Source organism: Bicyclus anynana, chromosome 17, assembly GCF_947172395.1.
Source record: "Bicyclus anynana chromosome 17, ilBicAnyn1.1, whole genome shotgun sequence".
Classification (NCBI taxonomy): domain Eukaryota; kingdom Metazoa; phylum Arthropoda; class Insecta; order Lepidoptera; family Nymphalidae; genus Bicyclus; species Bicyclus anynana.
In genome coordinates this window covers 9,431,452-9,455,669 of record NC_069099.1, presented here as the reverse complement: position 1 = coordinate 9,455,669, position 24,218 = coordinate 9,431,452, and the positions used below count along the sequence as shown (strand labels likewise).

The 24,218-nt window shown below is 35.1% G+C and overlaps 1 protein-coding gene across 5 annotated transcripts in view; it reads right to left on the bottom strand.

Annotated features, from left to right (window-relative positions):
- Positions 1–24,218, bottom strand: part of LOC112053223 (small conductance calcium-activated potassium channel protein) — a 307,143-nt gene that overhangs the window by 23,203 nt on the left and 259,722 nt on the right. For all 5 annotated transcript variants that reach the window (XM_052886402.1, XM_052886403.1, XM_052886404.1 and 2 more), the window contains one exon: positions 11,485–11,687. In XM_052886402.1, the coding sequence (XP_052742362.1) occupies positions 11,485–11,687 (203 nt within the window). The remainder of the gene's footprint in view (positions 1–11,484; positions 11,688–24,218) is intronic.

Here is a 24,218-nt window from a genome sequence, read left to right as displayed (position 1 = left end):
TCTAATATATTATGCTTAATTTATACTAATATTATAAAACTGAAGAGTTTGTTTGTTTGATTGAACGAGCTAGTCTCAGGAACTACTGGTCCGATTTGAAAAATTCTTTCAGTGTTAGATAGCCCATTTATCGAGAAAGGCTATAAGGCTATATATTATCCCTGTATTCTTACATGAACGGGAACCACGCGAATGAAACCGCGCGGCGTCAGCTAGTATCAATATAAAAAAGCCTCGTCAGTCCAGTGTAGGTAAGCCTAGGCTTCGGATCACAAGGTCCTGGGTTTGACTTCTAAGTCGGGCTATAAAATACAGAGCTTCTGTCATCTAAGAAATTTTCAGTAAAAATTCTCAGCCCGGTAATGGGTAGTACACCTCTGTGCTTTGAAGAGTACTTGCGTCGGTCACGGTCATTATTATTAACGGTCACGGTCACTATAGTGAACGTTAAACAACCCGCCAACCCGCATTGAAGCAGCGTGGTGGGTCAAAGCTACATTTCCAGTCTCCTATCAGATGGGAGCCAACATGACTAGCCTGTAGTAGGCCGTTGTAATAATAACGAATATCAAAATAACCTTTAAGTTCCCCTTACCATGCTGAAGTATGATTATTAAGTAGTACCTAATTGTTGGTTTTAATAATTTAATACAAAAAAGGGGCAACCCGACCTTGATGCGCTGGTATAATTATCTTTGATGGGTATTTAAGTTAATAAATACGTACCAAGAAATGCAATAAATTCTGAAGACGAACAAAATCGATTCGGCCCCGGTGCAAGCTATTTCCGTTCATTCAAGGTTAGCGTTCACAAAACGCTTAATATTGAGGTTTGTAGGTGTGACATTGTTAACGTTAGAAATCGTCATTTTACATCAAAAATACACGCTTCAATCACTTTAATCGAATTTTATTGTTGATTTTGATTTTTTTACATCAGCACAAATGCAGCAGTATAGACGTCCACAGAAAACTTTTTGTATTAAATACTTTTAAACATAATTATTATTATTTATATCGTCATCATCAACCCATATTCGACTCACTGCTGAGCTCGAGTCTCCTCTCAGAAATAGAGGGGTAAGGCCAATAGTCCACCACGCTGCCCCAATGCGGATTGGCAGACTTCACACACGCAGAGAATTAAGATAATTCTTTGGTATGCAGGTTTCCTCACGATGTTTTCCTTCACCGATTGAGACACGTGATATTTAATTTCTTAAAATGCACACAACTGAAAAGTTGGAGGTGCATACCCCGGACCGGATTCGAACCCACACCCTCCGGAATTGGAGGCAGAGGTCATATCCACTGGGCTATCACGGCTCTTTTATTATTTATATACTAGGTTTGAATAATAAATAAAATAATTCACCCCCAATTAAGCGGATTCGTCAGAGTTGAACCAATTAAAATTTATCGCTATTATCTTACATTTACATAAATTGCCACGAAAATAATTATCAAAATCCGTTCAGTAGATATCTGGAATTACTACCCCATACCTCTTTATAATAAATAGTAGTAAGTATAGATAACGTTCGTTGACGATTTGTTATTTCTAATCATTCAACCATGATTGGTCTAGTTTGCCCCAGCTGGAAATAAACAGTTTCAATTAGAACTAGACCACCAAAGTTGTAGTAGGTAACCTAACTTCGTGCATAATTAAGAACATCAATATAATAGAACCAAATAACTGACCAAATGGCTCATAGCAATAAAAAGTGCTTCAAAGTTATGCTATGATAGTTTAATAGCGCCAGAATACTAAGTACATATTTTTATGTTAATAGTGAAAATTATCTACAAAATTAAACAACAAATATGACAGACGGGTTAACAAGTCTAATTACTTAAACACATTTATCTGATAAAGCTTTTTAAAAAATCAGAGCTAAAATATGAGTATTCAGCAATAGTTAATTAATTATTTTACATTTCAGAATAACCAGTATAAAAATGACATTGCTGAGGGAGTAAAGTAATATAAGTACCTACCTATATTTTATTAATGTCTCGACATTCGTAATATGCTAGGTTAGTACTACGAACAAGAGAAGAAGTATTATAACTGAGAAATGTTAATAATAATAATTTATTTATTTTTGATTAATTTTAACGACGCCTCCTAAAAGTGCTCCTCTTATTAAGCGTTAGAACGCTTTGAGAGTTTAATGATGCTTTAATTAAAGACCTCTAGCGAAACTGAAGCACATTATAATTCACCTACCGTGTTTTTTTATTGGATATCATTATCTAGTCTACAACTAATTCGTTTTATATTGACTTAGATTACTATCTAGATCAAAAGTAAGCGTGTAGTAGATTGTGCAAAGATAGCTTATAAACTCATACATCATCATTATCAACCCATATTCGGCTCAGTGCTGAGCTCAAGTCTCCTCTCAGAATGAGAGGGGGTTAGGCCAATAGTCCACCACGCTGGCCCAATGCGGATTGGCAGACTTCATACATGCAGAGAATCAGGAAAATTGTCTGGTATGCAGGTTTCTTCACGATGTTTTCCTTTACCGTTTGAGACACGTGATATTTAATTTCTTAAAATGCACACAACTGATAGAGATGCATACCTTGGACTGGGTTTGAAACCACACCCTCTGGTATCGGAGGCAGAGGTCATATCCACTAACATATCACGATTAGACATAATATAATACAAATATTAAGTAAACTACTCAGATCTAGTGCAATATACCTTACTGCAAGTATTTAAGTTCCAAACAAGCACTAAAATATACAAAATGATATTACGCTTCGTGTTCTGATTATTCAATTTCCTAGTTTCATCAGATAGCATACATAATATGAAATGTAATACAATATTCTTGGCTATTTGCATTGTATGAGCCCACAACTGCGGCCATAGTATTCACTGAGCGAAAAATTATTATCATGTCCTCTTTTATAGCAAGCTCGTTTATATTTATTTAGCAACGTAAAGAAGAATATGTGCGCCATTACGATATTAATGTTTATATTCTTATGCATCCACTATAATCATTAGCGTAATATATAATTTTTATATCTTACATTTTGATTCAGGAGACTTCGTTCTACTAATAATGTTAATATTTAAAAAAAAACATAATAGTAATATTTATAACACATTTGCTCGTTAAGTATTATAATTGAGAAACCAAGCTTATTTCACCTATTTCAATATCGTAATGTATATTATTACGCACATAAAACCTTTTTCATCCGTCTAAAAACGAACGGTACTTTTTTAATCTTGGTAAAGAGTTTTATGTCAGAAAAGTGCTCAACATTTTATAATTAGAATTAACTTTGTGAGATAAAATGTAATAAAAAAATAAAACATTTTATTCTTTCATTTTAATAATTTTGACAATAAATGACAACCATTTATCTGTAACAGAAACAAAAATATTAATTTACTTTATTAGTAATACTGGGTGTATTTAGTGCATTAGCCGAAAAAAAACGAACGCACTTCTCTATCTGTGCCAAAATGACAATGATAATGTCATCATATGGAAAAGAGAAGAATCAACAAATTCATTTTCAGAAAATGTGTTCAAAGTGTGTTTCCTCGCAAATGTGTTATAAAACGTCGTATGACATACGTGCGCTTTGATAATTACAGCCTCTGCTTCCTTACTACAGCTCTCGCCAAGGCTCTCGGCTGTGATTTTCAACTTACCGCACTTATATCATAATGTACTATTATATTAACCAAATAATTTAACAGTTACAAATAACCTTGATTATAAATGCGTGAGTTCACCCATTTGACAACTGCGTGTCTACGATGGTCGATATTATTTTTAACCCCTGACATGAAAATAAAGGGTGTTACAAGTTTGTCGTGCGTGTGTGTATCTGTGTGTCCGTCTTCATTGTCGTAGCTTCTTAACAAATTGACTGAAAATGGTGCGGTGTTTTCGTTTGAAAGCCGACGTGATCGCAATGCTTCTTATCTTACTAATATTATAAACGTGAATGTTTGTATGGATGTTTGGATGTATGATTGTTTGGATGATTCTTACTCTTTATCGCCGCTACTACTAAAGCGATTTAGCTGAAATTTAGAATGGAAATAGATTTTACTCTGTATTAACACCTTAGGCTACTTTTTATCCCGAAAAATCCATGGTTTCCCGAAATTAGCGAAAACTGATGATTTTGATAAATGTTTGTTACTCTTTCACGCCTCGGCTACTGAACCGAATTAGCTGAAATTTGGTATTAAGATATATTATAGCCTGGATTTGTTAATCCAGTTTCAATTAGATGAAAAGTAGCCTATGTGTTCATAGGCTACTTTTTATCCCGGAAAAATCCAATTCCACGCGGACGAAGTCGCGGGCGTCCGCTAGTCTATTTTAATATTTACTCGTACAATGAACAACTGAACGTGAATTCTGTAAAGTTACAGCGCTGTGACATCGTTGGTTTCCATGGCAACTTCGTTGTTAGTGACGAAACAGTGCATTATAATTCAATTATAACGTGTTGTAGGCAAAAAGTTCGTTAACCATTGAAAATACCTAAATGTCACCCTAGATAAGTCAATATGATGATATTAGCGTTTTCTTATGATGTTAGTAAGGAATTAAGGTAGTAACAAAAATAGGCATTCGTGATTTTTGATAATCACGGTTTTTTGAGGAATTAACAATATATTTCCGGAATAATCCATGATTAATCCAAGGCCTATATATTAATCTGGGATTCCTATGCGTTAATAAAGGGATATTAGGAATAAAATATTAGCAAAATCGGTGAGATAGTTGCGGCGGGAAGGTGAATCAAACATAAAAACGTGCCAATTTCTTTTACATTATTAGTTCTGAAATAAAGATTTTTAAAATATTAAAACGTTCTACAAGCATGGCAAAAATTTCCCTCGTCTCTTGAGTTAAACGAATAAGTACGAGTATGTGAATTAAAACCTTGTTATAAAATTCAGGTCAGTACTTCAATTTATGAGAACAGATCCTCGAGTTTAATCGAGAGAGCGGGAACATTTATCAGAAGCTAATTTAATTTTCCTTGTACGATTTATAAGATATTATATATACGTTGGAATTATTTTAACTTACCTAAAATATTATAATTTAGAAAATAAAACTGTTAGGGAGATTTTTTGTATTATTAAGTTTTGAAAAAATAATTTAAAAATAACGTTAAAAGATTCGTTTTTGCGACTTCAGTGTCGATTCATTCATTGCTTTTAAAATTGATTTATTTTACGAAAATTACAAACTATTAAACAGACAGAATTTTTAAAACTATCAACATTTTAAAAATATTTTCGTACAAATATATTTTTTTTATTCAAAACTAGTCCTTTTATCATAGACTAAGTGACGCCGCTTGGTTTCACACACGTGGTTCCCGTTCCCGTAGAAACATGGGGATAATATATAACCTATAACCTTCCTCGATAAAAGGGCTATCTAACACTGAAAGAATTTTTGAAATCGGACCAGTAGTTCCTGAGATTAGCGCGTACAATCAAACAAACAAACTCTTCAGCTTTATAATATTAGTATATATTGGAATATAAAATTTGTAGATTTTCATACGTTCATTCATCAATTTTACTTTCCGGGAGGATATTTACAGAACATTTTATCTTCAAGTCTACTCGTAGTTTAAGTCTTGAGTTGTTATACAGTCAGTCAGTCAGTCAGTTAATCAAAAATAATCCTTTGAAATATACTATAAGTAATGTTAGTTTAATTAATGCAGATAAAGACCTTGACCCAGTTCATTGTTAATTAGATTTTAATTACAGCCATGTCCAAACTACAAGTGCATGCAAACTGCATTGTGTTAGGTCATCAAGACATCAAGTACTGTAGATTCAGTAGATAACCCTATTGTTATTCCCTTATACCCTTAGAATAAGAAGGCACGCCATTGTTTTCAAGACAAGTCTTTGTATATGTCTTGACGTAATAACGTTTTTACAAAATACTGAAAGGAATTTCAAACAAAATATAATATAAACATGCTGTTACTGTGAATTAATGTAGCTATATATTTACAAAAAATAATCATGAATGTATTTTATTTATTTTGTACAATTTAGTGTATCAGTTATTTATCTTAAACTAAAATATGTGTTAATAGCCTATGAATTCCACAATAATTACTAGTCTGTCAAGTACAGTACATTCTTTCTTGTTACACTACAACCATGGCCAAAATATAGCCTACAATAATAGAGAGAAAATCGATTTTGAACGATCCCTACTTTGCACGGATGAATTTGTTAAAATGTCAAGAACGTCGTATTCACTTTGCTAGTGAAATTGCCAAGAAGCATATAATTTAATAGAAAGTCAAAGAAATTCGACCCTCTTGATAAGCAATCTCAATTTTCAATAGGTGTGGTGATAAACAATCCGAAGCGTATGTATTGTGTTGGGTCACCACAATCAAGACACCCGGTATAACGGAAATAGAACGTAGATCCACTGGCTGATAAACCTATTGTTGTACTTGATTAGTCTGCAGTTTAATGTGGGGCCGGTCGTATGCTAGATTTTTTTTTGTTGATTTTTAATAATTTGATGTTTTTTTTGATAAGTTTTTGAACCGACCCAGTTCCGATTAATATAAATCCTTTTAACCTAAAAACTCAACTCTATCAAATTCCCTGCTGCGGGCAGAGTTATTGGAATCGAACTCATAAGTTTTTTATTTAAGGAATAATATAAAACAAATGATAATAAAAAAATAGGCCATTTATTTCTTAAGTATTTTAATTTGTTAACTGTTTAATTTAAGTAAGTTATAAATTTAAAATGTTTATTTTCTTCCCTTTTATTTAAATGAAGAACCCTTTACGGTGAAGGCCTCTTCCAGGTGCAGCCATTTTCATCGGCCTTTTGCCTTTAGTAGCCAGTTTTTGCCTGTGAAATTCATGATGTCGTCGACCCACCGATAACGTGGTCTGCCTCTGCCTTGTAATCCTTTAGGTCCCGGCCATTTCGTTATTCTGACAGTCCAGCGGTCATCTGTGAGATCTGTGAGTCATTTCCATGTGGCTTTAAGTGCGAAGATTAGGGCGTCGATTATTTTTGTTTCCTGTCTGATTATGGAGTCACGGAATAAAATAAAATAAAGAACATCAAGTCTGTGGTACTTTAAATAGACGTCACTATTTAGGTTAGAAAATACGAAGGACGGCTTAGTTCGTTAAAGTGAGCCAGAGTCTTATTAAGGTCATTAGTTTCCTCTAGTCTGAAACTTGCCGACGTTAAACGTGCAAGAAAAATAACGAGTGCTAAATTAAAAACTTGAATAATCTTCTAGCTTCCTAGTTGCGAAGGTTAGACTGAGATCTTATACCTACTGGTAAACTTTTAAATGTACCTACATGACTTTAAAACTCAAGATTTTACTACGAACAGGCACTAAATGATTAACTGAACTTTTGTGGCTTCTTCGGTAGAACTGTGCAACTGCAGGAATGAAACTTGGAAGAGGAAGCTCATGAAATATTAATATTTTCTAAATCACTTAGTGGGTTTTGCTACAGCCTCTTGTACACTAGCGTTTTTCCAACATATAAGCAGTGAAACGCGCTTATTCGTTCATGTCTCAATAGGCAAAAACGGAATAGGAACCCTTATAGGATCACTTCGTTGCCCGTCTGTCTGTCTGTTTGTCTATCAGTCAAGACCCTTTTCCTCAGGAACGAGTGGAGTTATCGAGCTGAAATTCATATCACATACTCAGGTCTACTGTCCCTTAGAGCTGTGAAAAAAAGCGTTTGGTCTTGCCACACTACATTCAAAACTTAACTTCCTCGGAATAGATTGTCTATACAATCATAATAAATTGTTAGATATATTTTTGTCCCACAGGAAAATTGAGACCTTCGTGATTGAAGTCACGAATAAAAGCTAGCATGGTATATACTTATTATGCTGTACATGTAATATATTTTGTTTGTATCTTTTCTCCTTTCGTTGTACGTGCCGCAGGGGACGTCACCCGTATCCTCATTATCTGGCTTAATACATATATCCCAAAAGTATATATAACTAATACTAGTGGACGCCCGCGACTTTGTTCGCGTGGAATTGTATTTTTAACAAATCATGCGGGAATTTTGGACTTTTTCGGGATAAAAAGTATCCTATAGCTCCAAGGTCCAATTTATCTCTATACCAAATTCATCTAAATCGGTTCAGTGGTATGGCCGTGAAAAGATAACAGACTGACAGACAGACTTACTTTCTCATTTATATTATTAGTAAAGAAGTATAATAATAATAATAAGAAGATATAAAATAACCAACGACATAACTATATTGTATCTTGTCCATAAATTCGATCATCTCTGTTGATCGCTCGGTTCACGGAATCATGTTAAAACTTGTCTATGTAATAGTTGCTCTTCGCTTAGCATTTGGAACTCTTGTGCGCCATTTTTATGAAACATGAATACTTCTGCATCAAAGAACATATATACAGTATATGTAACTGAATATAAGTGATTATGTAAGTATATTTTTTACTTGACTTGACACACTTGACTGTAATGTGACTCGATGTTAGGCTATCCATTTGAAGATGACAGCGGACCGGTTTTACCTTGAAAATGGTAGGTTTACCAAAGGTTTACACCTGGTACATTTATTCGTCAATTACACCTTATAGAATATCATTCTACATAGGTATATTGAACAACCATTAGTATGCCAAACTGACCATCCGATTAGAATATGGAAAATTCCTCGCGGAAATCAGGGAATAAACTAAATCGAATAGTTTTGAAAATTTACTCAATCCAACTGGTTATAATAATAATTATACTTTTTCGTTCAATAATTTATTCTTAGACATTTATTGAATTTACAACAGGAGAAGTTTATCAATTGCAGATTTTATTGTCCATTAAAACTTTAGAATAGTGATGTGTTGATTAAAAAATTGCGTGTCATTATACATATCATCATCATAATTTTCAGTTCACTGTTGAGCACGAGTCCTCCAAATAAGAGAGGTTAGGAAAATGGTCCACCACACTAGCACAATGTGGATTGGCAGACTTCACACACGTAGTATACAGTATACAGAAGTATACAGTTTTCTCTCTATATGTTTTTCCTTGCTTCAGACACATGATATTTAATTTCTTAAAATGCACATAACTGAAAAGTTAGAGGTGCATGCCCTGGATTGGATTCGAACTAACGCCCTCCAAATCGAAGGCAGAGGTCATATTCGCTGGGCTATCACAGCTCTCACACTCTATACGTGTATGATACTTTGGTTAAGTATTTACCTAACATCACTCCAATATACGCATATCACACAATCTGTGCCTCAACCAAGTGCACATTCCACACCACGTGGATATTCACTGTATGCCAAAGAACAATATGAACGCATTATGAGTATGTAACGAACTCTTCATCTATAAAAGGCTCGTAAAAGGACTGGTATACCTTTTAATAGAATAGAATTGTTCATAAATAATATCCAAGAAATTAATCGCAGTGCAAACAATTTTTCTAAAATATTTTACACGGTGAAATCCGCAAGATGGGTTGCCTTAACTGGTGACAGAACCGATGGCTCATTCTTACACGGAAATGCAGCCAGTATTCTTGCCAGCTTTCCACGGGGGCATGATTTTTATAGGAATTAGACTAAGTTAGATTTTTTTTTGAGAGCCGTGATAGCCCAGGCGATATGACCTCTGGCTCCGATTCCGGAGGGTGTGGGTTCGAATCCAGCCCGGGGCATGCACTTCCAACTTTTCAGTTGTGTGCATTTTAAGAAATTAAATGTCACGTGTCCCAAACGGTGAAGGAAAACATCGTGTGACAAACCCCGTGTTTCTGCAGGTATCATTACAAATAAGGTAGGTACTCCTATATCATTACACTACAATGCATCAAAATCAAAAGCTTATAAAAGGACGATATCACCAATAAAATATTTTAACGGTATTTTACGCTATTAAGATTAAAGACGTTGACAGTGTGTTTTCTGAAAAAATCTTTATAAATAGGAGGTATTTCACAACCTTTGCGCTAGAAATAATTCTTTGGACCCAAGACCCTCCGGGGAAATACAACCCCCAAAGCTTATTTCTGCTGCCGTGTGCGTTCTATTGTGTTGTTCCTCATTTTCAAAGTTTATTTTAAAGTGTTTTAGGAGATGGTTTTTGACTTAGCTTCAGATGAGCCAAAACCTTGCTTAATTTCGAACCCTCGAGGATAATTAAGGACCTCGTGATTGGAAACCAAATTGATTGACCACTGGTTCAACGAATCAGTTGGTCCATTGCGTAACAAATTATTGGCACTGGATCAAGGTGATGGTATCACACCTCGCTCTAAAAATTGATGTAATAATTAATGTAATCTATATCATATATCTGGTTTGTGTTTCGCTTCCCCCACGTACCTACTACGTGCTGCCACCGCGTGAATTACGTGCGGCAGAACGAGTAACATTGACAACACTACGTCTTTGTCTCATTTCCTCGATACACCCAATGCGACTGATCGCTCATTAAAATTATTGTCGTAATGAATGTTACCTATATCAAGTTTGTGATCGCTAACTCCCCCTGCCGTCGCCGAGTGCACGTTACATATGACATGACGAGTACATTGACAACACTACGTCTTTACCTCATTTCCTCGATACATCCAATGCCACTGGTCGCTCATTCAAGTTATTGTAATAATCAATGTTATCTATATCAGGTTTGTGTTTCGCTGACTTCCCCCTGCCGTCGCCAAGTGCACGTTACATACGACATGACGAGTACATTGACAACACTACGTCTTTGCCTCATTTCCTCGATACATCCAATGCCACTGGTTGCTTATTAAAATTATTGTAATAATGAATGTTACCTATATCAGGTTTGTGTTTCGCTACCTCCCCCTGCCGTCGCCTAGTGCACGTTACATACGACATGACGAGTACATTGACAACACTACGTCTTTACCTCATTTCCTCGATACATCCAATGCCACTGGTTGCTTATTAAAATTATAGTCGTAATAAATGTTACCTATATCAGATTTGTGTTTCGCTGCCTCCCCCTGCCGTCGCCGAGTTCACATTACATGCGACATGACGAGTAACATCGCCACACTACGTCTTTGCCTCATTTCCTCGCTACGCCTCGAGTGTGTGACAGGCCCATTAAAATTATTGTAATGCTTGATGAATGTTACCTATATCCTATATTGGGTTTGTGTTTCGCTGTCTCCCCCTTGTCGTAGCCGAGTGCACATTATATTACACTACGTCTTTATCTCATTTCCTCGCTACGTCCCATGCCTTGAGTGTGTGACAGACCCATTAAATTTATTGTAATGCTTAATGAATGTTACACTACCTACAGTGGGTTTGTGTTAGCCCCCCCCCCCCCCCCTCGCTACGTCCCATGCTATTTCTCGAGTGTGTGACAGACCCATTAAAATTATTGTAATACTTAATGAATATTACCTATATCCTATATTGGGTTTGTGTTTCGCCGCCCCCCCGCCTTTGTACGTGCCGCCGCCGAGCGCGCGCTCCTCGCCGTAGCGCGGGTACTCGCTGTGCACTCCGACGAGCGCGACGCCCGCCTCCTCGCCGGCCGCGTCCCTCCCGCCGGAGTACGCCTTCATAGCGCCGGGGATCGAAAGCGTCGACACCGGCTTCCGCAGCTGGAAAAGGTGAAACACGTGGTTAGTACCTTCTCACGTGACAACGTCTTATAATTCGATGGAGCCTGCACACTCGAAAAAAGATGACGTCATGCGTCGTTCCCGTGCTCTAGAGTTGCCAACTTCTTTTACAAGATATAAAGTATATTCTGGTCTATGAAGATTAAGACAGTATTTTAAGAAAAACGAACAGTATTTTATTCCTTTGTTTTAAATACGTTAATTAAAATTTTCTTTTGAAAAATGCAACCACTTCATCAGTATTTTCTGACGTTGTCACGTTCAACTATCGTCAGTAAACCGTCTCTACAGACAAGCGAATTTTTTTTTTCTTTACAAGTTAGTCCTTGACTACAAGCTCACCTGAAGGTAAGTGATAGAAAGAAATAAAGAAAGAAAATAAGTTTATTCGTTTAGTGTCACAAGCATCCTATCTTAAATATGACTGTCTGTGACACCAAACAGAAAGGGTTTACAGCTCAGCATTAGCCGTTTATCGCAGAAAAGCAATGTCAGCTGATGATGATGCAATCTTTAGATGGAAGCGAGCTAACTTGTTAGTAGGATGAAAATCCATACATACCCCTTTCGGTTTCTACACGATATATATATTTTTTTTATTCTATACAAGTTAGCCCTTGACTACAATCTCACCTGATGGTAAGTGATGATGCAGTCTAAGATGGAAGCGGGCTAACTTGTTAGAAGTAGGATGAAATCCATACCCCTTTCGGTTTCTACACGATATCAAACCATTAAGCTAAATCGCTTGGAGGTACGTGTTTGGTAGGGTAACTAGCCACGGCCAAAGCCTCCCACCAACTAGACCTGGACCTATTAAGAAAACCCAGCCCAGCCGGGTATCGAACCCAGGATCTCCGTCTTGTAAATACACTGTGGATACCACTGTATGCGTAAAAAACTAAGTAAACAAGCAGAGCCCAATGGTGGCGGAGTAGCCCCAGTTCCATCTCTTTTGAGAGATGAAATTAAATTTAAGAGATAGCGGTATTTCCGGTTACACCAATGGTTGAAATTTGTCTTTTATTTCATGAGATTATCTCGTTAGTCGTATACTAGCGCCACAGATGTTAGCGACCGTAAGACGTTATGTAGTCGAAAGTTACAGTACAATCGGTTTCAGGACTTAAACTTTTATATGCGTCACGTGTATTTTAAGGCGCTCTTGCCTTTTTATGAATAATTATTATGAAGTTTATGTTCTTCCGTTCAACATAAGAAAATCAGGCGTCGACAGGGGTAGCAGTAGGCGACGATATGCAAACTTTCCGTCACCACTGTAGAATGTCACCACACACACCGTGTACACACACAAGAGCATCGGCACTGTAAAATGCATGATTTCGTAATCTTTTGCCATCGTCAGTGGAAGGTAGGTGGTTCGGCTTTGTTGTGGTTGTTTTTCTGTCTATTATTGATATACGGTACAGTTCTTGCAGAACGAAAATTAATAAAATTAAAAAAAAAATTACGACTACTTTTTGTATGTTACTCATCCTGACGACTGGACTGGTTTGGATGCAATTTTGTGTGTAAATTTGAGAATGTACTTGGATGGTTTGAAAACACCACTGTGCCTAGTAAACTACATTACAACGTCTATCAATTCCAATAGTTTTTATAAAATTCTGGTATCATTGTTAATAGCAATACTCCTCCAAAACGCCTTGACGAATTTAGATGAAGTTTCACGATTATATATATTCAGAAGTTCCGATATTTTTATACATAGGGTATATATGATACATATGATAGGGGTAGTCCACCGCAAAATTTATAAGGCAAAACATCGTTTGTCAGATCTCATTATAAGTTCTGTTTTTGATTTTTGCATGAAAACACTATTATCGTTTTCACCATGAAATAATTGCGCATATATTTGCCTAATACGTATATAAACGCTAAACTTTATTGTTACTTGCGGTTATAAAACTCATATATAACCCGGCCTCGTTACCACGCATTATCATAATACGAATATTATCATACAAACATGTATCATTTTCTCATATATACATTCTGGGCATGCTAATGACGTCATAGATGAATATATAATGGTGGCCATGGTGAAAATGTCTATTGTTAGTAACAGCTTATTAACTGTCCAGTGCACAGTTGTCGGTCAAAAGGTTTTGCTCATTAAATCTAATTCTGGAACTAAACAGCTAAGCATTACCTGTATTCATACAGGTAATGCTTAGCTGTTATAGACCTCTCTGCTTATAATTCTGGCCTAGGTCAGGATGGCTAGGTTCAATTTCTAGATCGAGGCGGATTGTTATGAGATACCGTCAGCCGTCAGGGATATGGGTTTTAGGATATGGCAAAATGGCATATATACAAGCCCTATTGTAATATCTGAAATATGTATATAATGGTTACGTACATTAGAACTAAAGCATCTAATAAATATTTATTGGACATTGAATTCTATGTCTTTACGAATGTGAAAGTACCTATATCAGGCCTTTGGCAATAAAACTTTAACGATACCTGTTCAATGGGCTACATATAAATTATGGATTTTCATATGAAGCAATACATGTATTGCTACTTACATATAAATAAGACAAGTATCTGTATGAGACTTTCAGCTCGGTTAGTTTGATCCGTTACTTTAAACGAATGAGACTATTACGGTCGGATCACCCAAGTTTAACCGAATTGGCGACGTGATACCGCAATTTTATTTCATATTACTGTTTGGCCACTAAACTTGTATCTATCAAAAATTTTCAAATATATAACTTAACTAGGTTAGATTTCCACGGGTTTTCCAGTGTCTATATGAAAATTTATAAAATGTATAAATACAATATCATCGAGACAGAGACATCGTACGAAAATTTAGAAAGGAGCATTATTAATTGGGCAGACCAATATTTTTCTATCAAGCTAAACTATAGCGACATACAGGAAGTGAAAAGAATAGGAAAAAAAGGAGTAAGACCGCGCCCAACAATAGTATCCTTTACAACTCTAGGCATAAAAATAAATATTTTGAAAAATAGATATGCGTTGAAAAATACCTCCTATAACGTGAAAGAAGACTATCCAAAGTACGTATTAGAAAAAAGGAAAGAATTAAAGGAACAAGTACAATTAGAGAGAGAGAAAGGAAATAAAGCCATAATTAAATATGATAAACTCATAATTCTATCAAAAAACAATCCTAAGCGAAAACTACTGTCCTCACCACAAAATGTAACAACTCCTAATGCAGAAGAGATAACTCCTATAAATAAAAAACACAAATTGCGTAAATCTGATGCATTGGTACAAAGATCAAATAGCATTACTGAGGGGATTATGAAACCGAGCATGTTAAATTTCCTAATCAACAAAAATGCGACTAACTCAGCTTGTAGTCAAGACAAACAATAACAATTAAGCGCCTCCTCCAACACAGATCATAAAACCAAACAAACGAAAGAACAAAACATATATCTTCCAACCCGGCTGGTCACCGTGGAAGATCACGACCATAACCCTCTAAAGATAACCATTCCAGCACAGGAAAAAATCAATATAAAAACACACCAACTACAAATTGCAACATACAATGTCAGAACCTTATCGTCATACGAACGGCTACTGGAACTTGAAGAAGCAATTAAGGAAATCAAATACGACGTTATAGGAATTTCTGAAATAAGAAGGCTTGGTACTAAAATCGAAGAATACGATAACTTTATACTATGCTACATAGGCAATACACCAGGACAATACGGGGTAGGCTTTGTTATAGAGAAATCGCACAAAAACGACATAGAGAGCTTCACTGGCATTACAGAGCGTGTCGCCGTTCTAAACATTAACATTCGAGGCTTAAAGATTACCATCATTCAAGCATATGCACCAACAGAATCAGCAAATGATTTCGAAGTTGATGATTTCTATAACACTGTCGATAAAGCATTAGAGAACACCCACTCGACCGTCATACTAATGGGAGATTTTAACGCAAAGATTGGGTTTCGTAAAAAAGAAGAACACTTAGTTATGAAACAATACGGCTATGGTAAAAGAAACGAAAGGGGCCAAAGACTAGTGGACTTTGCACTGGAACATAAGCTAACAATAATAAATACATGTTACAAAAAGAAGTCAAATAGACGGTGGACATGGAGGTCACCAAATGGCGAAACCAAAAACGAAATCGACTATATACTATCCAATCAACCGAAAATATTTCAAAACATAGGTACTCTAAATCTAAATTACCCGTCAGACCACAGGATAATTAGAGCGACAGTTAAATTAACTAAACCAAAACAGAGTAGAGTCAATTTTACAAATATACAAGCAAGCCAACTTAAGAATGAAGAAGAAAAAAATAACTATAACTTTGAATTGTCATCAATGCTATCTGATCGGAGAGTTCTTCAAGAAAAATCCTCAGTTCAAATAAACTATGACAACATAACAAACGCTATTACCAATAGTTTGAAAGCAGCCCGAGTAAAGAAAGATGAACAGAAACACCATAAAATTTTATCGACCCGTACAATGACACTTTTACAAAGAAGAAAAGATTTACAGAAAACTAAAAACAAGTCGCGTACTCTCAAAAACGAATTAAGTGCACTCTATAAAGTAGTGTTTAGATATATACGGAATGACTATGCAAAATACAGACAAAACATCATAGAAAGATATCTATACCACAGTGGGAGCACAAAAAAGGCATTTAAGGAGCTACGAACAAATAAGTCTTGGATAGAAGGACTGAAAAAATCAGACAAAGAACTAAATAGTAGAACTGACATCATCACTTTAGCAACGGATTTTTATACAAAATTATATAGTGATAAAACAAAGACATTCACAAAACGAAATTTCGATAAAAGGCATCATGTTAAAGGAAAAGTAAGACCAATACATGAAGCTGAAGTCATAGATTCCATAAAACGATTAAAACTAGAAAAATCCCCCGGCTCGGACAATATAACAAATGAAGCATTAAAAACAGCACAGAACATTTTGGTTACTCCACTTACTGATTTATTTAATCAGATTCTACTAAACTTTGAAACACCCAGACAGTGGTCGGAATCTAACATAATTTTAATATATAAGAAAGGAGACCCAGGGGATATAGCCAACTATAGACCAATCAGTTTACTACCAAGTCTCTACAAGCTGTTCTCTGCTATTGTAAATAAAAGAATTAGTCCGATAATAGACTCTAAACAACCTGTGGAACAAGCAGGCTTCAGAAAAGGGTTTTCCACTATAGACCATATACACACCCTTGAGATAATAATAGAAAAGTATCTAGAACATCATAGACCACTGTATTTAGCATTTGTCGACTACCAGAAAGCCTTCGACACAGTAACACATGCAAGCATATGGGAAAGCTTAAAAGAACAAGGAGTTAGCGAGGTTTATATAGAAATAATTAAAAACATATATAATAATAACACAGGAAGAATAAAGCTAGAAACCTTGGGCCCATGCTTTCCCATAGAAAGGGGCGTAAGACAGGGTGATCCACTATCACCAACCATATTTATTGCCCTCCTTGAAACCATCATTAGCAAACTGGACTGGAAAAATCTAGGACTCTATATACAAGGTTCCTACCTAAATCACTTGAGATTTGCAGATGACATAGTTCTACTATCAGAAACCAGCTCACAACTGCAAAAGATGATCAATTCCTTACAGCTAGCCAGCTCAAACGTAGGACTAGAGATCAATCTAACAAAGACTAAGGCAATGACGAATAGCTTTAAAACACCAATAGCCGTAAACGGAAAACTTCTGGAATACACAGAAAATTACATCTATCTGGGTAAAGCTATTAGTTTTGATAAGAAGAATAATGAAAAAGAAATAGAAAGAAGAGTACAGCAAACATGGAATAAATACTGGAGTCTCAAAGAGATTTTTAAAAGTAACATGGCGATACCCGTTAAAACCAAAATTTTGAATTCTAACCTCCTGCCAGTGTTGACATACGGATGCCAAACTTGGAAATACACGGCCAAAGCAAAAAACAAAATAAAAACCTGCCAACGTGGCCTTGAACGTAGCATGCTAAAAATAAAAAGATTGGATAAAATAAGACACACAAAAATAAGGTCTATTACAAAAGCCACCGACGCCTTGAGCTATGCACTAAAACTTAAATGGAAGTGGGCAGGGCACGTGGCTAGACTGAAGGATCAAAGATGGACTTATAAAGTCACTTTGTGGAGAGGCCCACAAGGCAAAAGAGGCAGAGGAAGACCATTGGCGAGGTGGGAAGATGAAATTAAAAAAGCAGCTGGCCCATATTGGTACCAAATAGCACAGGACAGAGACAATTGGACATCTTTGGAGGAGGCCTTCACCCATTCTGGGGTTCTTGTGTAAAATAAAAAAAAATTACTAACGTTTTAACATATAATTAAGTTATTATAAAACTCTGTAAATTTATGCAAGAAATATAAGGCTTTTTATTTATTTTATTTATTTTATAAATACAATATACTATAACAAAAAATCTCTATAAGGTGCATTGGCCACAAGTTCACCCGATATCGCAAATTACTGCATCACAAGTTTTATACAATATACATTCATTCACTTTATGAAAACTTCCGTAAAACCTATTTAGTTAGAGGTCTTATAACGAACTGTACTCTAGAAGCTTGAGACGTTTTCTTACATTTTCTCGTACTGAAACTAAAAATATTTCAAGTAACCTTTATGAAGAATTCTTACACGTTGCTGCCATTTCCGTTGACATATTACGTAGGTTTCCTAATGATGTTCCCGTTTATCGATGCGAACATCAGAAATTATACTTAAGAGCAATTGCAATACTTCTTAATGTACTACACTTTATTATAGGAATGGTTTGAAAGAAGAGTACCTGGGTGACCGAACTGGTTTTTCGTTTTTTGATACGTTTTCAATAAACTATACCTACTTAGATCGATGTATCGCCCCCGGAACCCGTGTAAACTAAATTTCATGAAAATCATTGGCGCCGTTTTGGAGATACAGATTATTATCATAAGTTATTTATACACAATTTAAGCCATCTTAATTACGTTGTCACATGACATCAGTCCATGCATTCTGTACAAGTAAGTTACAGCGATGTGACATCGCTCATTTCCATGGCAACGTCGTTGTTAATGATTTTTGACATCCCTTAGAAATAGAGTTCAAATTGTAATACAATTTTATACAGGCGAATATGACATCGACGAGTTTAAGATAGCGGAATCACATCCAGGTAAAATCACAGTCAAGAGCTAACTTGACATGGAATAATTAATCAAATTCAAAATTTTGATAAACCCCCGAAACTCATGAAATTATTAATTACATTCATGATCAAATCATCAATATTCTCTTTCAGTGCGCTTTCGTTTAAGACCTCACTCGAGTATATTTGCAGACATTCGGTTGTTCTTTCCTATTTTCTCCCCCCAGCACTTTTAAACGGCTCAACCGATTTTAATCCAACATGTCTAATAACACTTTCACAGAAGTCACCTTTCATACAAAAAAAAAAACTAAATTTGAAATCGCTTCATCCGTTCGGGAGCTATGGTGCCACGGACAGACAGACAGACAGACTGACAGACGGACATACACGTCAAACTTATAACACCCCAACATCCCTCTTTTTGCATCCGGGATTAAGAAAGATACATAATTAAACTGCAGGTCAGCTTGTAGGTACGTAATATATACTAAAAGAAACATAGGTACATACAGCCGAACATAAAACCTCCCCATTTTTGGAAGTCAGTTCAAAATCAAAATCAATATCAAAAAAAAAAAAATTATTAATAGATATTTAGTACTTTTTATACTTATAACATGTACGAGTATTTCGCAATTTGTGTACTATTAAATTGAATTGACTACGTTTCAGTTTTTCAATATCGTTAGTGAAAAATTCACAACATTCAGCATGTTTATGTAACGAGCTAAGTCATTAGCAAACTAAATTGTTTGAAATGTTTTATAAAATACGGTGAAAAACGTGTGCACTTTTCATGGCCTACATTCAAAGATTATTTGAAGTACTTGTGTGTTCAAAATGTTGATGATTGGAGCCGAACGTCGTGTTTCTGTAATAAGAAGTGAAATGTTAGGGTGTAGGTTTTCTATCTTGGTTTTATATTTTCAGCTCAAAATTATCATTCTGCAGCTTCGTGTTAGATAATCCCTAATAAACTCAAAGTAATGATTTGCCACGAAATAAAATGTTTATGAAGATTGATGGGTATAACTGACTGATTAAAATGATATGAACATTTTTGTATTCCATAGTACTCTCATATACTCGTAATATAATGTATAATGTGGTATCGGGTCCTTCATATGGTAGTCACGTAAAAACTGAAATTTTACAAATACAATACGTTTTTGAAAGTTAATCTAAACTGTTAACAAGTTAAACTGTTAAGTTTTCCTAAACCGAAGATTGCCTGGAAGAAATTGCTACTTAGCGATAAGGCCGCCTTTTGTATGCTGATTTCTTCTTAATATGTTTTTTTCACTTGTATTTGTCTTTGTGGTGTGCAAATAAAGAATATCTATCTATCTATCTATCTATCTATCTATCTATCTATCTATCTATCTATCTATCTATCTATCTATTAATAAGTTGGCGTTAAGTTAGCGCTATTCTGTAAATAAACTTTATAACTCGCCAGTATGACGTTCGAATTCATCTCTATCCTCTCCGTTGAACACGATACTACAGACAGAGATACGAATACGAATACGAATTCGAATTCGAAACTCACATTATCCAGTGGGCATTACAGAATAGTGAACCGTGATAGCCCAGTGGATATGACCTCTGCCTCCGAATCCGGAGTCCGAGAGATCCGGTTCGAATCCGCATCTGGAGCATGCACCTCCAATTCAATTGTGAGCATTTTAAGAAATTAAATATCACGTGTCTCAAACGGCGAAGGAAAAACATCGTGACGAAACCTTCATACCAGAGAATTTTCTTAATTCTCTGCGTGTGTGAAGTCTGCCAATCCGCATTGGTCCAGCGTGGAGGACTATTGGCCTAACCCCTCTCATTCTGAGAGGAGATTTAAGCTCAGCAGTGAGCCAAATATTACAGGATACCACTAAAGACATTGCTTAGATTAGTCAAGCGCGATAAATTTTTTTTATAAGTATCAGTGACAATATCTATGTAATGTTATTCACTTTGTAAAGTTTTCAGTTCTGACTAGAATATGATTTCACATATGTGGTGAGACTTTTAAAGCTGGAATGACGTATGGTTCCACTGGCTATGAATCACCATTATCATTTTATACAGCTGACGTCTCCCGATATCACCTAGCTGCGTTTTACTGGCTCTAACGGTATTATGGTTCAGTTAAAGGCTTTTAACTTAATGATTTAAAACGATTTATGTGGAATAGGTATACTGAAGTTTTGTATTCGTTTTATTGTGATAACTAGCTGACGCCCTTTGGATTCATCCGTATAGCACCAGTTCCCTCCCTCTATAATATAAAAATAAAATATAGCTTATGACACTCTCAGATAACGTGGCTTTCTAGTGGTACAAGAATTTTCAAAATCAGGTGAGTAGGTATATCCAGAGATTTCCCAATACAAAACCGAAACGTTTATAATATTAGTATATATAAACTATTTGAAAATTAACCTTATTTATGACATTATTATTTATTAAAAAATTACATATAATTTAATATTTAATATAATTTGTTTATATTTTTAGCACCCATTACTAACTTACATTTAACTAACGTAGAAATGTTAATTAATTAGGTACTCAATAAATATATTTATTTTCTTTTAAAAATATAAGTATAAATTTTATTTTTAAGTGCGATAAATCTAAAATACCACAGTTATAAAATATAATAGAACCCTGAGATCTCAATCAACGCAGCGTTTTTTCTTTTTTTGTTTCTTAAAGAAAAAAAGAAATGTACGGTTTTAAGTTTAAACTCTCTAAGAATGAAGTTTTTCTCTTGAGGCAGCTGAGGACATATAATTCCATATAAAATACAAAAGATTGAGCTTTTTACTTGAATGATTTGAGAATAATTATTGGACACTTGTTACAAACTTCACATTAGTTGCTTACCTGAGGTAGGCGCAAATCTTTTAGCAAGAATAAAAATGACAAAGTGTGGACGCTACAATCTCATTTCATACTCTCTGTACGTAATTGATTTTTACAATAGATTTGACTGCTTATAATGTATTTAGTTCTTAGTATGATTCCTACATCTGACGAGTATATATCTTGTTCTGTAACAATATACGCCATACAGTGTATGCATATCGTATATTTACTTTATTAAGTACGAGTAGGTATGTTTCTAAAGATAATTAGGTTATTCTTGTTTTTATTCTCGTATATTTTTAATACTGAATTTAAGCGAATATTCTAATGGTAAAAGAAGAAATTAAAGCATGCGCTACGTAAAGAAAACAGGGAATAAAAAACTAGCGTTCAGCTCGAACGTTTCTATTTACTTTGTAACAAAATTAAAAAGCATAAATGAAACATTTCGTTTCATATATTTTTATTGGATGGCACTTTGCTATTGATTAAATTTGATTGTGTTCAGTATCGTTATTGTTAAACGTATCGCAGTAAATGCACGATAGATTAAATTTTACACATAAGGCTTCGATGCGAATTGTCGTTTTATAACCATTGGGTTAAATTACGTGTTTAAATCACTTAAATACAGATTTACTTTGTGTAGGTAATCACACAGATTTTAATACCGATAATAATATTGGTATTAAAACATATTGTAAAATTTAAGTTTCACAATAATAAAAGCAGCATTATTTAGCATTTGTATCGATTGGACACCGATTTGAGTTCCGGGTCGGTTTCGGGGTTAATTAACTAATCAGGTTGCTCTGATCTGCTTTCGGGGCAAAGGGTTTTCTTAGTTGACATTGATAACTAGCCACGACCAAAAGCACCAAATTAGACTTGAGCCGATCAAGAAATTAAATGTTTTTAGATTAGCACACTACACACACATACAGAACTAGCGGACACCCGCGACTTCGTCCACCTTTAGATCTCCTTAATCCGATCGTCTTGCAAAATCCGGATTTTTAGCGGACGTCTACTAACTGTAAACTACCTCTCTGCCAAATTTCATCTTTGTACGTCAAGTGGCTTTCGAGATTTCGTGATGAATGATTTTTTGCATTTATATATTAAGATTAAGATAATTATCAGGTATGCAGGTTTTCTCACGATGTTTTTCTTTCACCGTTTGAGACACGTGATATTTAATTTTTCATTTTGACCAGTGTGGCGGACTAAGGCCTAATCTCTCATTCTGAGAGGAGACTAGTGCTCAACAGTAAGCCGAATATGGGTTGTTAATGATGATGGTGATGAAATACTTTGTGTTGAGTCAGCAAAATATTTAATAAGGAAACCACAATTTTTATGCATTTTTAAAATAAGTGCGACACAGAAAAGTTCTACTTACTAGATTTCATCGTAAATTGTTTATCAGAAAAACCTAGGTATAGAAATTGATTACCTCAACGATACAATAATCATGATTCTACGACTCAAATCAAACGAGTAGAAATGTCACAAGGAATATTGGACTTAGTATCGTGAGGCTGATTGCTTTTTAATAGGAAGCATAGGTAAAGGTGAACTTACACGGGCATTTAGAATCGCTCTGTTCTAGACATAATTGATTTATTATGACAATGAACTACAAATGCTGGATACACTAAAAATGATCCATATAACGCCATATTCAGAAACATGGAACAATATGGATTAATTTAGAAAAATCAGCAATAACTTAATACGTTAGCAATTTGGTTTAACACTAATTGCTGGCAACACGAAACCACGAACCCCTGCGAAAGCGAATCAACTATACCAACGAGGGGGACAGAAAAATTTACTACAATTTCGTTTAATTATCCCATTCCCGGATAAATATTTAGTAATACGTGTCGACGACTTAAGCAATTATAAGGAATGTATGCAATGTAGTGCACGGCATAATATGCTGAGCTGTACACCCTTTCTTTTTAAGAGTTACAGACAGACATGCTGTCAGAAGGATAGGGTATTTATTGACTGTCTGTAACTTTTAGATATGAATAAATCTATTTTCTTTCTTTCTTTCAATTTGAAGCAATATGGCCAACAATTGCTACATTAATTTCCCGTGTAAGCACACCATAGGGCTGATCGAGTTATGAAGACAGAGCTATAGAAACCTAAAAATAACCTATGCTAACTCTTGGACTTGAATAACTTCGAGCATCGACTGTCCTATCTATAGTTCAAATCGATAAAGTTTGGTTTGTACTGCCTATTCATGTGGTATTATTTTACGGATCATATATAAAAGTTGACATGTAGAGAATTAAGAAAATTCTCAGGTATGCAGGTGTTTCCTCATAATGTTTTTCCTTCATAGTTTGATACACGTGATATTTAATTTCTTACCCATTGTAATTACTTCTAAATAAATTGGTAAGATTTAA